Raw genomic sequence first — 13,693 nt, forward strand, 5'->3', positions numbered from 1 at the left:
TCTCAACCAATACAACAGGGGCTGCAGTGCAAATCTTTTCTGCTGGAGAAGTCCCAGAAATAGCAAAATAATGCCAGGCCTTAGTACCATTGCCATGCTAAGTCACTGGCTAGAGACCACCTGGGAAGAGCATGTCCTCTGCTTGAAAGTTGCACTGCATTCTGTAGATGCCACAGTTGAAGGCTGTCTGCTAACTGCACTTCTCTGAGCTGAGCAGGTACGTTCTAGAAGGGAGATCTAAGTGGTTCACTTCAATGGATGCCACAGTTTATTTTTTGTGCCAGGTGATTCATCTCTCCATACATGTGTTGAGTTTGGGCTCTTTCAAGATTCCAGTCGTTCTTTTTTCCCGAGCAAAAATTTAGAAGAGAGAGATTAGTTGAAACTACTATAACCCCATCACTACAGTTCTTGAGGTTGCAACTGGTATTCTTTATCTTCCTTTTCTACACTACATTCTTAATTTCTCCCATCTCAGCCATCATTTCTGCTAGTCTTAGAAGCTAATCTAGTGTTGTAGCTTAAATCCTCTTTTCTGAGGACTCTGAGTCCTGGGTAGTTATATCCTTCTCAATTATACTTGGGCAAGGGAGTGCCAAAAGGCACCAAAGTCGATCACCTGAGTTCCATGAATTTTCCTTTTACATCCTCCTGCTTATCAAAGAATGGTGACTCCTCTTCCTCTTTTCTACTCCCTGGAAACAGACTCCACCGAGTCCACCTGGCACCCATACCTTGTAATTTAACAGGACCATTGCTGTCTTGGCAGATGATTCAATCATCTCTGTAACTCAACATCTCTATCCAGTCCTAAACTTGGTTTTCAGCTTTCTTTCTGCTGTCCTACTCCAGTAGATAAGAAACTCTGGCCTTTACACTTCCTTTCCAGTCATTTGTTAACTGCTTTCAACTTTTCATTATTCATCACTAGCACATCATTGCAATTAATTGTCAGTCAATTCCACTGTTCTTGCAGTCCCTGTACTTTCAAAAGCCTGGATCATTATACCACCCAGGGTAATTCTTTCCATTGGAACAATCTCTCTCCAATCACTCCCAATGACACTTTTAGCAAGTGAACCAACCACTTTGTGCCAGGGACTATTTGTGTCTCACATACCACCCAGGATGAAGTCCTCATTGACAGCCAAGTGGGGAGTGATCCACTCCTCAATCCCCAACTTGCTGCTTACTCAGAGCACTCCCAGTAGCAACCATGTCAGTTCAGATGCTCCATAAAGGAGATACTAAGATACCAAAGATCAAGTTAGGAATGCAAGAGGGTTTTGAGGAGAGGAGGGTAGTAACTCCTGTGAAAGATAAAGGGGACAGAAAAAGAATTGAGCTGGGAAATGCTTGAGAGGGGAAGAATCAAGACTGGCAGGAAGAACCTCAGACTATGAGGCAGAGCTGAATAAAACCTCAGCAAAGACAATGGGGAGCTCTGGAGCAAATATTATCTGAAGATAAGTCCCACATTGGGCAGAAATGACCAGACCCTAGTATTCCTTTTGTGCTGGGGCTGTCCAGAAAAAGTGTGGTCTTGGTTGAATCCTGTATTGGCCTCTAAGGCAGTGCAGTAGAAACATGTTGGCTAATTGCAATCCTTGAAGCTGAAAGAGAAATATGAGCAGTGCACTTCCATGGCTACCACTTGGAGCTCATTTTCTAGTGATGGAAACTGCAAGAAACCAAGAAAGGAGCAAATCTCTATAATGTTCCAGGTGCTTTGTATGCTATGGAGAAAAATAGAACAAGATAATAAGGTTAGGGAGAACAAGACAGAGGAGGGAGAGTACTAATTTATACAGGGTGGTAATGGCAGCCTATACAATATAGAGTGCTTCTCCAATAAGTTTGGATTATTGAGGGACCTGAACAAAGTGATGGAGTGAGTTATGTGGATATCTGAAGAAGAGTACTGCAGGCAGAGGCAACAGAAATGCAAAAAAGCACAGAGGCAGATAATGTTTGAGGAACAGCAAAGAGAACACCATAGATAAAGCAGAGTGAAGGAGGAGGAAATAACGAGGTGAGTTCGCATAGGTGGGAAAATAGTGTATCATGCAGCACCTTCTAAGACGCGGTCACTTTTACTGGGAGACAGACGGAAACTTACTCAGAGTCGCCACTTAGTTGTCTGATAAATGTATTGAACTTAAGTTATCCAAAACTGATCTCCTGATCTTTGCCTTCCCCCGATCTCCTCTTCCTTGGGACTTTCTCATGTCAGTTGATCATAACTCTTTCTTTCCAGTTGCTCAGTCTAAAACCTTGGGATCATCCTCAAAACCTTTTTTTCCTTCACACTCCACATACAATCCATCAGCAAATTGGTTGAATTTTCTTCAAAATCACAGACACTTGAAGTCACTGCAGCCACTACCTAGGTGACTGCAATAGCCCCTCCACAGGTTTCCCTGTCTCCTTGTCTCCCATAGAAATTATTCTCAAGGCATTAGCCAGAGGGATCCTTTTATACTGCTATAAATTTCCAAAAGGTTCCAATGAATTCCATCTTACTTAAAGTAGCAACTTACTCCCCCACTTCAAACACTGCTGATTCCCTGTACACTGAACAATTTACTTCATAACACTTATCACCCTCAACACAATAAATAATTTTTTATCATATTTTCTATCTTGTTTACTGATTTATATCAAACTCCTAAATCAATGCCACAGAGATCAGACACATCATAAGCATTCAGTAAAAAAAAATGTAAAGCAAATGTATAATATATTGTCAAATTTACTGTGCAATAAACTTAGTGTACAATAGCCTAACTTATTATCCTAATATGATATATATTAATGCAAATAGTATGTTGATGAATACTATTAATGCTTTTAAATTCTACTTTCTTATTAAGTGGGAGTGTCTTCAAATATATTAGGTCTAACCAAATAAAACTGCCCAATTTTATGTTAAAAATGGTTTGATTTGGGCAGTTTCATATGTTTCAACTTAATACTGATACCCATAAATGAACAATATAATAGCAAAACTTTTGAAAAATTACTAAACTGCAGAATCACACATATAGTATTTAATCTCCAAATGTACAAAGAACTTATAGATTTAAGGATAACTGTAAAACTTATAACATTTGCTATAAAAGATCACTTTGAAAAATAATGTGCAAAATATAGTATAGGAAATGAGAAAAAAAGGAAATCATTTGAGAATAGTAGTTTATGGCATCCTGGGGAATATTTTTCCTTCACACCTCTGTAACTTTCCACATGTTTTCAAAAAGAAGTGAAGAATTTGGAGAGGGTTCAAACAACAACTAATGAGAACTAATATAATTGAAAATTTAGAAAATAGATTTATTACAAAGGCAACCAAAATGGAATTATTTCATCTGAAGAGGAAAAACCTGTGTTGAAAAATATGGCAACCAATTTTAAGTAGATTTCATAAAAATTTAAAAAGAGATCTAAAGGAGCTTATCTATCTGTTTGGTAATTCAAATCATCTTCTAGTTTATTAGATGCCAGCAGAAAGCACATTAGTTGAATAAAGAGATCTGAGATACACTGGAAGTGTACTGTTTCTCACCTATTAATCTGTATTTGGGAGGTGCAACCATACTATACAAGATCATCTCAAATCCAAGTTTCCTGTCATGCTGTTATCCCCCATATAAGTGTCAGCAAACTATGGCCTAAGAAGCAAATTCTGCCCCCCCCCCACTTTTGTAAATAAAGTTCTAAACAGCTACACCCATTCATTTATGTATTGTCTATAGCTCTTTTCACATTTTAATGGTAGAGTTGAGCGGTAGTGACACAGACCACATAGCCTACAAAATCTAAAATATGTACTATCTGGCCTTTTAAAGAAAAAGTTTTCCCAACCCTGCCATAGGGTGATGTCCTTGCCTACATGGTTAAATCGAGCTCACCACCAATACACCACATCCCAGCCAGTGCTTAGAGGGCAAAAGACAGAGTTGAAGGCAAACTATTTACTTTCCAAAAAAATGACTTGAAGTTACACATATCACTTCTACTCATATCCCACTGGCAGGAAGGTAGTGGAGCAGAAATGTGCCCACCTAAAACGTAATTTCAAAGACAGAAGCTACAGGCTCAATTGCTGCAGGAGCATTTTTCCATTCCCTCTTCACCCCTCACCCCCCCTGCCATCCACATGTACACACAGAAACAGGATATATGCTCAACAATTTTACATTCAGTTATACTTTTAACTGCCTTATCTTAGAAAGTCTCCATGTTAGGTGTCTTAGAGATAGGCTTATTAAATAGAGCAGGGGTCAGTAAACTATGTCCTAAAGGCCAAGTTCAACCCACTGCCTAATTTTGTAAATAAATTTTTAGAGAACTCAGCCATGCTTATTTACTTACAAACTGTCTATGGATGCTTTTGCACTACAAAAACACAGTTCAATAGCTGCAACAGAGACTGTAGGAAGTGTTAAGCCTAAATTATTTACTATTTTGCCAATTAAAGAGAAAATTTTCCAATCTCTGATCTACACTACTCTAAGGAGCTCTTATTTTTATTTGAACTCATGATTATATTCACAATAGCAAAAAATAAGTTTGAGTATGAGCAAGAATTTCCTAACTCTAAATATAGACAAACCTTAAAATTGATTTCCTCTTACACTTCTTGAATTTTTTCCTGAATCTTCGGCCGAAAAGGTACTTGTTTAGTTAAATATTTTTATAAATAAATAAGTTTTATATGGAAAATGTGTTATTTACATAATGGAATACTACTCTGCTATAAAAAGAATGAAATACTGCCATTTACAACAACATGGATGGACCTAGAGAGAATGATATTAAGTGAAACGAGTCAGGCATAGAAAGAAATATCACATGTTCTCACTTATTTGTGGGAGCTAAAAATAAATAAATAAATACACAAATAAACTGGGGGGAGGGGAGGGAAGAAGACACAACAATTACAATTCCTTGAAGTTGATACAACAAGTGAACAGATATAAGGTTGTTGCGAGGGAGTGGGCAGAGGGAAGAGGGGGGAGGTTTCGGTAACGGGCCACAATAATCAACCACATCATATATTGACAAAATAAAATAAAATAAAAAGTATATATGTATGTATGTATAAGAGAACAAAATTAAATAAATAAATAGATAGATAAATAAATAAATAAAATAGTCTTATTAATACAAAGAAAAAGGATGGTCTTTTCAATAAATGATGCTGTGTCAATTGGATATCTAATCGAAAACCAATAACTCTTGACTACCCTTCTGTTATCCATACCATACAAAAATCATTTCTAGATTGACTATAGCTGTAAATATGAGAGAAAAAAACAAGCTTTTAGAAGAAAGCATAAAAAAATTAAGACATTGGAATAGGTTAATATTTTTTAAACATGTCATAAAGACCACTAAGAAGGACAGCATTAAAAATAAAGATTTCTTTTCATCAAAAGATATCATTAAAGGACTCACACTTCCTAATTTCAAAACTTACTACAAAGCTACAGTAATCAAACAGTGTGATACTGACATAAAAACAACATACAGACCAATGGAATAGAATAGGGAGCCTAGAAATAAACCTTCACATATATAGTCAAATGATTTTTGACAAGGGTACCAAGATCATTCAATAGTGAAAGAACAGTCTTTTCATCAAATAATCCTAGGAAAACTAAATATCCACATACAAAAGAATGAAGTTGGACCTTTACCAAACACCATACACAAACATAAACTCAAAATGGATCAAAGACCTAAATGTAAGATCTAAAACTATAAAACTCTAAGAAGAAAACATAGGGCAAAAGCTTTACAACATAAGACTTGGCAGTAATTTATTGGATATAACACAAAAGACACCAGCAACAAAAGAAAAAAATAGAGAAACTGGACTTCATGAAAATTTTAAAATGTTGTGCATCAAAAGACACTATCACCAAACTACAAAGGCAACCTACATAATGAGAAAAAATATTTACAAATCATATATCTGATTAGGGATTGATATCCAGAATATATAGAAAATGTCTCTCATTTAAATGTACATAGATTATTATTTTTTCAGATATGTACCATGTTTCAAAATGCACAATACAAAGCCAAAACCATAGAAAATTTTTTATCCAACAAAGCTCTATGAAAAAAAATAACCCAATTCAAAAATGGGCAAAGGACTTGAATAGGCATTTCTCCAAAGAAGATATGCAAATAACCAATAAGCACATGAGAAGATACTCAAAATCACTAATCACTAGAGAAATGCAAATCAAAACTATAATGAAATACAATCTCATTAGGGTTGCTACTATCAAAAACACAGAGAATAAGTGCTGGTGAGAATGTGAACTAGTTGGAACCTTTGTTCAGTGTTGGTAGGAATGTAATACAGAACAGCTGCTGTGGAAAACAGTATGATGATTCCTCCAAAAAACTGAAAATAGAATTATCATATTATTAGCAATTCTACTTCTAGGTACACATACAAAAGAATAGAAAGCAGGTTCTCAAAGAGATCCTTGGATACTCACGTTTATAGCAGCATTAGTCACAACAGCTAAAATGTGGGAGCAACGCCCCTGTCCATAAATGAATGAATGGATAAGCAAAATGTGGTATATGCATACAATAGAATTTGAGTCAGTCTCAAAAAGGAGGGAAATTCTGACATGTGCCACAACATGGATGACCCTTGAAGACATTATGCAAAGTGAAATAAGCCAGTCACAAAAAGGCAAATCCTGTACAATTCACTTATATGAAGTACCTGGAATCATGAAATTCACAGAGACAGAATGGTGGCTGCCAGGGCCTGGGAAAAGGAGAGAAGGGAGAGTTATTGTTTACTGGATATAGAGTTTCTGCTTTACAAGATTATAAGAGTTTCAGAGACAGAGATGGTGGTTGTTGTGCAACGTTATAAATGTATTTAATACTACTGAACTGTACGTATAAAAAATGCTTACAATTCTTGTTATCTGTTTTTACCACCATAAAAACTGGGAAAAATATAAATAAAAATTTTTAATATACCATAAAGAGAGTGAAAAGGAAAGCGCAGAGCTGAGAGAAGATACTTGTAATACATATACCTGACATAAAACTGATATCCACCGTATTTATACAAATCAACTTATAAAATAGAAAATTTAGAAAATTATTTGAGCAGGCACTTACCAAGGAGCCAGTACCTAATTAAATGATACAAAATGATGCTCAATTTTATATGTCATCCAGGAAATGCAAATTAAATTTACAATATGATACCCATACTCATCTTCAGAATAGCTTAAATAAAAAAGATAGAAAATGCCAACTATTGACAAGGATGTAAAGAAACTAGAACTCCAATACATCACTAGCGACAGTGTAAATGTTACAACCATTTTGGAAAACAATTTAGTAATAACCACTAAAGCTGAATAAACGTGTTCACAAAAAGATACGTGCAGCAGTATCAATAGTACTGCTATTTGCAATCACTAAAAACTGGAAACTACCCAAATGCCCGTGAACAGTAGATGGAATAAGTAAATAGTGGTATATTCACATAATAAAATACTATCCAACAATAGGAATAATATGCATGAATCTCAAAAGTGTTAAATGAAAGACATGAAAGAATATATAAGATTATGGTTTGTTCTTATACAATCTTTTAAAATTGGCTAAATTAATCATGAACAGTATATGGAATAAGTAAATAGTGGTATATTCACATAATAAAATACTATCCAACAATAGGAATAATATGCATGAATCTCAAAAGTGTTAAATGAAAGACACGAAAGAATATATAAGATTATGGTTTGTTCTTATACAATCTTTTAAAATTGGCTAAATTAATCTCAGAAGTCAAATAGTGATACCCTGGGGAATAGTTAGTGACTGGATATGGGCACAAGATTGTGGGGAGGTCTGTTAGGATTCTTGTAATGTTGTTTTTCTTGATTTAAATGCTGGTTAGTGGGTGTGCTCACTTTGTGAAATAATTTCAGGCTACACACTTAAGACTTATCTGCATTTACATTACCTCAAACTTCAATAAAGCATTCCATTTCTTGGCTTGAACACTGGTTTCATTGGTATGTTCACATTATGAAAATGTACAAACCTGCACATATATGATTTGTGAATTTTAAAGTATAGATATTAAACTTCAAAAAAATTTACCTAAAATGTAAAATGGAAAAATAAAATTCTTCTATCTAAAATCAGCCATGTCCATTGCCATACATAATTTGAAACTGAATAGCAAGAGGACAGAAGACCCTTCTCCATGTCAGCTGAAGGAGTACTCTTTAGACCTTTTCTTCTGGCAATTCTGACAAACATCTACCTTTGCTGTATTTTATCATTTGCCCTAAAAATGCATATGATTCTGTTAGAATAAGAGAAAGGGCATGAAAAAGATAGGAAAAGGTATTTGCTTTAACTCCCTGGATACTTTTTTTTTTATCAACCTTTCTCTCCTTTCTATTCTTAGTTTCACCCTTCAGCCCACTTGAGAATTTTGCTCAAGCTATTCTTGGTCATTTGTGCATTTTTATTCATTTATTTATTTATTTTGCTTTGATTTTGGATATGTTAATAGTACACAAAATGTTTAATTGGGATGGCCAACAAAGGTAAAATAGGGAATCAAATAAGCAAAACTGACAGTCATTTCATGACCATTTTCTAAAACAAAATTTGTGAGCAAAATTTGCGAAGAGTTTATCAAACTCCTTATGAAAACCTCCACTTAGGTCACTGAATAATTATAAACTATTAGCCTAGAGCCCAGAGGAATCAAGGTTGAATTTAGCTTCCTTTAATCCTCAATTGACTTTTTATTTATTTATTATTTTTTTCCTTTTTGTCTTTTTTCGTGACCGGTAACAGGATCGCAACCCTCGGTGTTGCGCCCGCACCGCGCTCAGCCAGTGAGCGGGAACTGGTCTCCACATGGGATCTGAACCCTCCGCGGGAGCGCCCAAGCGGCGCACTCTCCAGTGTGCCACCAGGCCGGCCCCTCAATTGACTTTTTAGAAAACATTTCTCTCTTAATTTTAAAATCTAGAAATGAAAATAGATCCTTCCAATGTGATGAACAGTTTAAATCACTTCGTACTTTAAAAATTTACTACACTTACTGTGTATATTACTGTGAAACTAAATATCTTTTAAAAAGATGGATGTTTCAAAATAAACAGAGCAAAACAAATTTACTTATTTCTATAATTATTTGTATCTTACAACTCATAAGTTCTATAATTAATTATAATTATAAATGAAAAAAGTTATTATAATAACAAGGATTTTAACACTTTTTTGCTCTAATTATGTCAGCATGTTTAGAACCTTATAAATTAAACTGAAATTTTTGTTTGTGGTATAAACAAAGTGTTTATCATGGAATTTTATGATGAAATTAAAGAAAATTATTTTTAAATTATTGCTGCAAGTATGCCTATTAAGACATTTTTTCTAAGTTCCTAATATTTTAATACTAGTATTTCAACCCAATCCTGGATTAGAGATAATAAGAAACTAGCAAAATTGTATTCTATTATAGCAAATTTAAAGACTCTTTTTATATCAACAATAATACAAAGGTAGCCAGGAATCTCTTTCAAATAGAATTCAATAGTTAGAGATAATAAGAAACTAGCAAAATTGTATTCTATTATAGCAAATTTAAAGTCTCTTTTTATATCAACAATAATACAAAGGTAGCCAGGAATCTCTTTCAAATAGAATTCAATATAGTACAGTTTGGGCTCTTAAGTTCTGCTGTAAGAGGTATAAATTAATGAGGAAAATAAAGCAGATGGAAGAGGCAGGAGTTTTCTTTGTTCACAAACACTTGATCAGCAATTTAAAAGTCCAAAAGACTCCGCAGCAGAGGGTGAGCTGAACGGCCCTTTGACTCGCCAAGAATAAATCAAATTTTTGAAAGTAGATTGAAGTAATTTTGTTTGGGGGGAGGGTTTGCTTTGTCCCCCACGCTGGAAATTATACAGTAAAGCCCAAGAGGAGAAAATGCTGTGAGCTTCCATTTTTTTATTTTATTACCATCATAACGTCATTCCTTCGGTGTACAATTCTCTACAAGTCTAGGAGAGGTGGGTAGGGAAAGGAAAGTCAAGTATCTCAATTGTTAGGCTGATTGCATCCAAACATACTTTAAAAGTCAGTGTTTGTCACACGGCAGGAGAGCTGTTTGCACTGCCCTGGAAGGAAAAAGAAAGCCGGTTCCAACAGCGACTCTGGGGAATGTGCTCTCGGCCCCCCTGCCATGCTTACTTAAGCTAATGGAAGGTCTTGCCTTTCAGCGGCCGCTGCACTGGGATACCGGACAAACAGCTCCCCTCGACCCCTGGCAGGCAGGGCCCCTCTTCAGCACATCATTAAAAGCACATGCACTTGCTTCACATCCATTGGCAGACGGTGGCAAGATCCAGGACTTCTACCCTGAAGCCAAGGAGAAGCCATCGCGGTGGAAAACATCCTCGCTTTGAAAATCCAAGCCTAAATTAAAGAACTACATGAGATTAGGAGCCTGCGGAACATTAGTTGGCTACAGGGGTGAGGAGAGACACAAAAAGCACAGCAGGTAAGAGCTGGGGTAGTTGCCAAGAAGGAACTGTCCCGGGTGGCGCAGTGAAAAGGATCTCAGAACTGGAGGCCTGTCCCTTTGAGTCTTCCATGCGTGCTCAAGCTTGTCTTCTTCCATCAGCTTCGGGAGGAGGGACGTTGTCAGAGCCTTTCCTATCGGTGCAGCTAATCCTGTTATCAGCTTGGTTATAAATGTTAACGTTCCCTGGCTCTTCGGTCATGGTGCCCCGTCAGACTGAAGGCTGTTGAGAAGCCCCATCAGCAGCTTTGCCTCTCCCTGCGAGAAATCGATGAGACGCAGGGCCAAGCCGAAGCGATGGCAGCCTATCCGGAGAGCTGCGTGGACGCCACCGTGCTGGACTTCGTCGCAGACCTGTCTCTGGCCTCCCCGAGACACCCTCTCCTCTGCGACTTGGCACCCGGGGTCCCCTTTGGGAACCGAGCCCTTGCGCTCAGAAAGGGCAGACCCGGGAGGCTGGCGCGGTGTGAGGAGGGGGACCCAGAAGAAGAGGACGGCGAAATAGAGGGAGGGGACGAGGAGGAGGGGGAAGAGGAGCGCGGAAAAGGCGTCTCCCTCCTAGGCCGCCCCAAGAGGAAAAGGGTGATCACCCACGCCCAGCGCCAGGCCGCCAACATCCGCGAGAGGAAGAGGATGTTTAACCTCAACGAGGCCTTCGACCAGCTGCGGAGGAAGGTGCCCACTTTTGCTTACGAGAAGAGGCTGTCCCGGATCGAGACCCTACGCCTGGCCATCGTCTACATCTCCTTCATGACGGAGCTCTTGGAGAGCTGCGAGAAGAAGGAAACCGGCTGAGCCCGGGTGGGATGGGGGTCCCCCTGCTCGCCTTGGCGCTCCAGGGCTGGGGTGTCTCGGGACCGGGCAGTGGGTGCGGCTGAAAGCAAGGAGGGACGCCCCAAGACGAAACTTCTGGCCTTCTGAAGCCTGGGTGGGAGATGATAGAATCCCCACAGCCCCAGGGAAGAGTGGCAGCTGTAGAATTAATATATACGCCATCGCCTTCAATGGAGTCGGGGTCGGGGGCGAGTGGGGCAGGTGAGAACGTGCCGCGGCGAGTCCGGGCAGGGGATTCCGCGGCCCGCGTGGGTGGGAACCTGATCCTGCCCGCAAGCGGCAGACTGCGGACTTCTGTAAAGTCCAATTCTGTCTTCCTTACCTTTTTTTATTTTTATTTTTTTCCAATAAGAATAATAAAGTAGAAATTCTTACTTTTTTTTTTTTTTTTAAGCCTCAAAAAAGAGGTGCCACGCCATCCTCTCCAGGCGCTCCGGAGCCCGCGCGGGAGGGGAGGGCCCGCAGCGTGGACCAGCGAGGCGCGCGGGGGGCGGGCTTTTCTCAGCAGCCAAGGGCTCCCGATCTCCCGCCCGGTCCTTCGAGGCTTGTCGAGAGAACTAGACAGGGAGAGACGGAAGGAAGAAGGGGAGTCGAGGGGACAAAGTGCGATCTCTGAGAAGGAACATCATTCCTGCACTCTCTCTCCCTCCCGTCCCCTCGTCGTCCCTTTCTCTCTCTCTCCTTCTCACTCCCTCCCTCCCTTGTCACCCCCCTCCCCCGGATGATCTGGTTTAGCGAATGAGAAAGTGGGGAGGGCTGCCACCTAGATTCCGGAGGTGGATAGCTTTGTCGCCTGGCAGCGTGTCACGGGGCCACAGTGCTGTTCATTCAGTGCCTTAGTCCGAGTGCAAATCACCGCTTTGCCCCTTAAGCGCAGAATCAACAACCCTGTTCGGGTCCCTCCCGGCCCCGAGCTGGAGTGAAGGGCGGGTGGCACCTCTGCCCAAGAGCTCGGGGCACACCTGGGCCTGCAGGGGGCCTCGGGCGCCTCTGCGCCTTCGCCTCTCTTCAGCGCTTCCAACTGTCACCCGGCGGGAAAGGGTCCGGTATTTCCCGGCGCAGGGCCGCCTAAGCGTGCACTTCTACACTTTTAGCTGTAGGTAGTGGAACACTGCTTTAATTCCAATGGCATCTAGGGACACAAGGGGAGGCGAAAAGTTGAAAGAGAAGATGCGTTCCGACACTCTGCAAAATTCCTGCCATGGAGATGAGGCTGAAGTGGGTCCCTGCCGAGAGGCCACCCCCAGATAGGACCCTTTGCCATTCCACAATTTTCCTTCTGGATGACTTGTTAGCACCTGAACTGGTGTCCTACAGAGAGCAGTGGTAAGTGAGGAGAGAAACCGGAGTGAATAATGCCCCTGCCACTGTAAATTCGGTAATCCTAAAGGATAAATCGTCACTGATTATTCACGCACTTATTTGCCCCTCATTGTGCTCACGCATGTGCAAGCACACGATTCTCCCTGTCGAACTTTTAAAAATAGAATTCATTTTTTTAAGAGGAAATATATACATATCTTGGAAAACAAAAGCTAGGAGGAAAAAAGAAAATTTAAATCACTCCACATTACCATATTGTTAGCATTTTCATCTACTCCCTTCTAGCCTTTTTTTCCCCTATGCAGTTATAAATTCAATTATTTAACAAATCTGAGATACTTTTAGATACTGATGGTTTTTTCACTAGGCATTATAGAATGAGCACTTTTTCACTGACTTTAATGTTATTTAAACATGATTTTTATTACTGTACTTTATTGTCATGTCTGTGTATCACAAGCTAACCCCAATCTGAAACAAGTGAATAGTTAAAATATTTCCTTTGAAAAAAAATAGATAATACTGCAAAGGGCATTCTTATTAATGTCTTCTCTATTTCCTGATACAAGATATCTAGAAGTAAAATTTCTGGATGAAGTGAACATTGAAGTTTGTGGATATAAATGGCCAGATTTCCTTTCTGGTAGGTTCTACCCACATTCCCACCCACTAGCATTGCAGGAATTTGCTTGTCTTCCGATACCTTCATCAATAATACTTAGAACATTTAAAACTTTTCCAAGTTCTCTTTACCATAGACACTGGATTAATTCTGAAATGATCCCGCACCTCCAAGATATTTTCGTGTTTTGACCGTGTCTTTCCACTAGCACTTTTTCCACCTCGACCATAAGATCAAGTAAGGGGATAAAATGTAAACAGCTAAGACCAAATAATATCAAAACCAGGGAGTGTTTTCTACTACTATTG

The 13,693-nt window shown here is 39.2% G+C and overlaps 1 protein-coding gene across 1 annotated transcript; it reads left to right on the forward strand.

Annotated features, from left to right (window-relative positions):
• Positions 1-10,852: 10,852 nt before the first annotated feature.
• Positions 10,853-11,479, forward strand: FERD3L (Fer3-like bHLH transcription factor). The gene has a single exon (XM_008585373.1). The coding sequence runs from the start codon at positions 10,904-10,906 to the stop codon at positions 11,399-11,401; it is 498 nt and encodes a 165-aa protein (XP_008583595.1). The 5' UTR covers positions 10,853-10,903; the 3' UTR covers positions 11,402-11,479.
• Positions 11,480-13,693: the final 2,214 nt, after the last annotated feature.

The sequence above is a fragment of the Galeopterus variegatus genome, unplaced genomic scaffold, assembly GCF_000696425.1.
Source record: "Galeopterus variegatus unplaced genomic scaffold, G_variegatus-3.0.2 Scaffold3541, whole genome shotgun sequence".
Taxonomy (NCBI): domain Eukaryota; kingdom Metazoa; phylum Chordata; class Mammalia; order Dermoptera; family Cynocephalidae; genus Galeopterus; species Galeopterus variegatus.

Bases quoted from the DNA above. Each gene is read 5' to 3' on its own strand.
- FERD3L (XM_008585373.1), top strand. From the start codon at position 10,904: ATGGCAGCCTATCCGGAGAGCTGCGTGGACGCCACCGTGCTGGACTTC.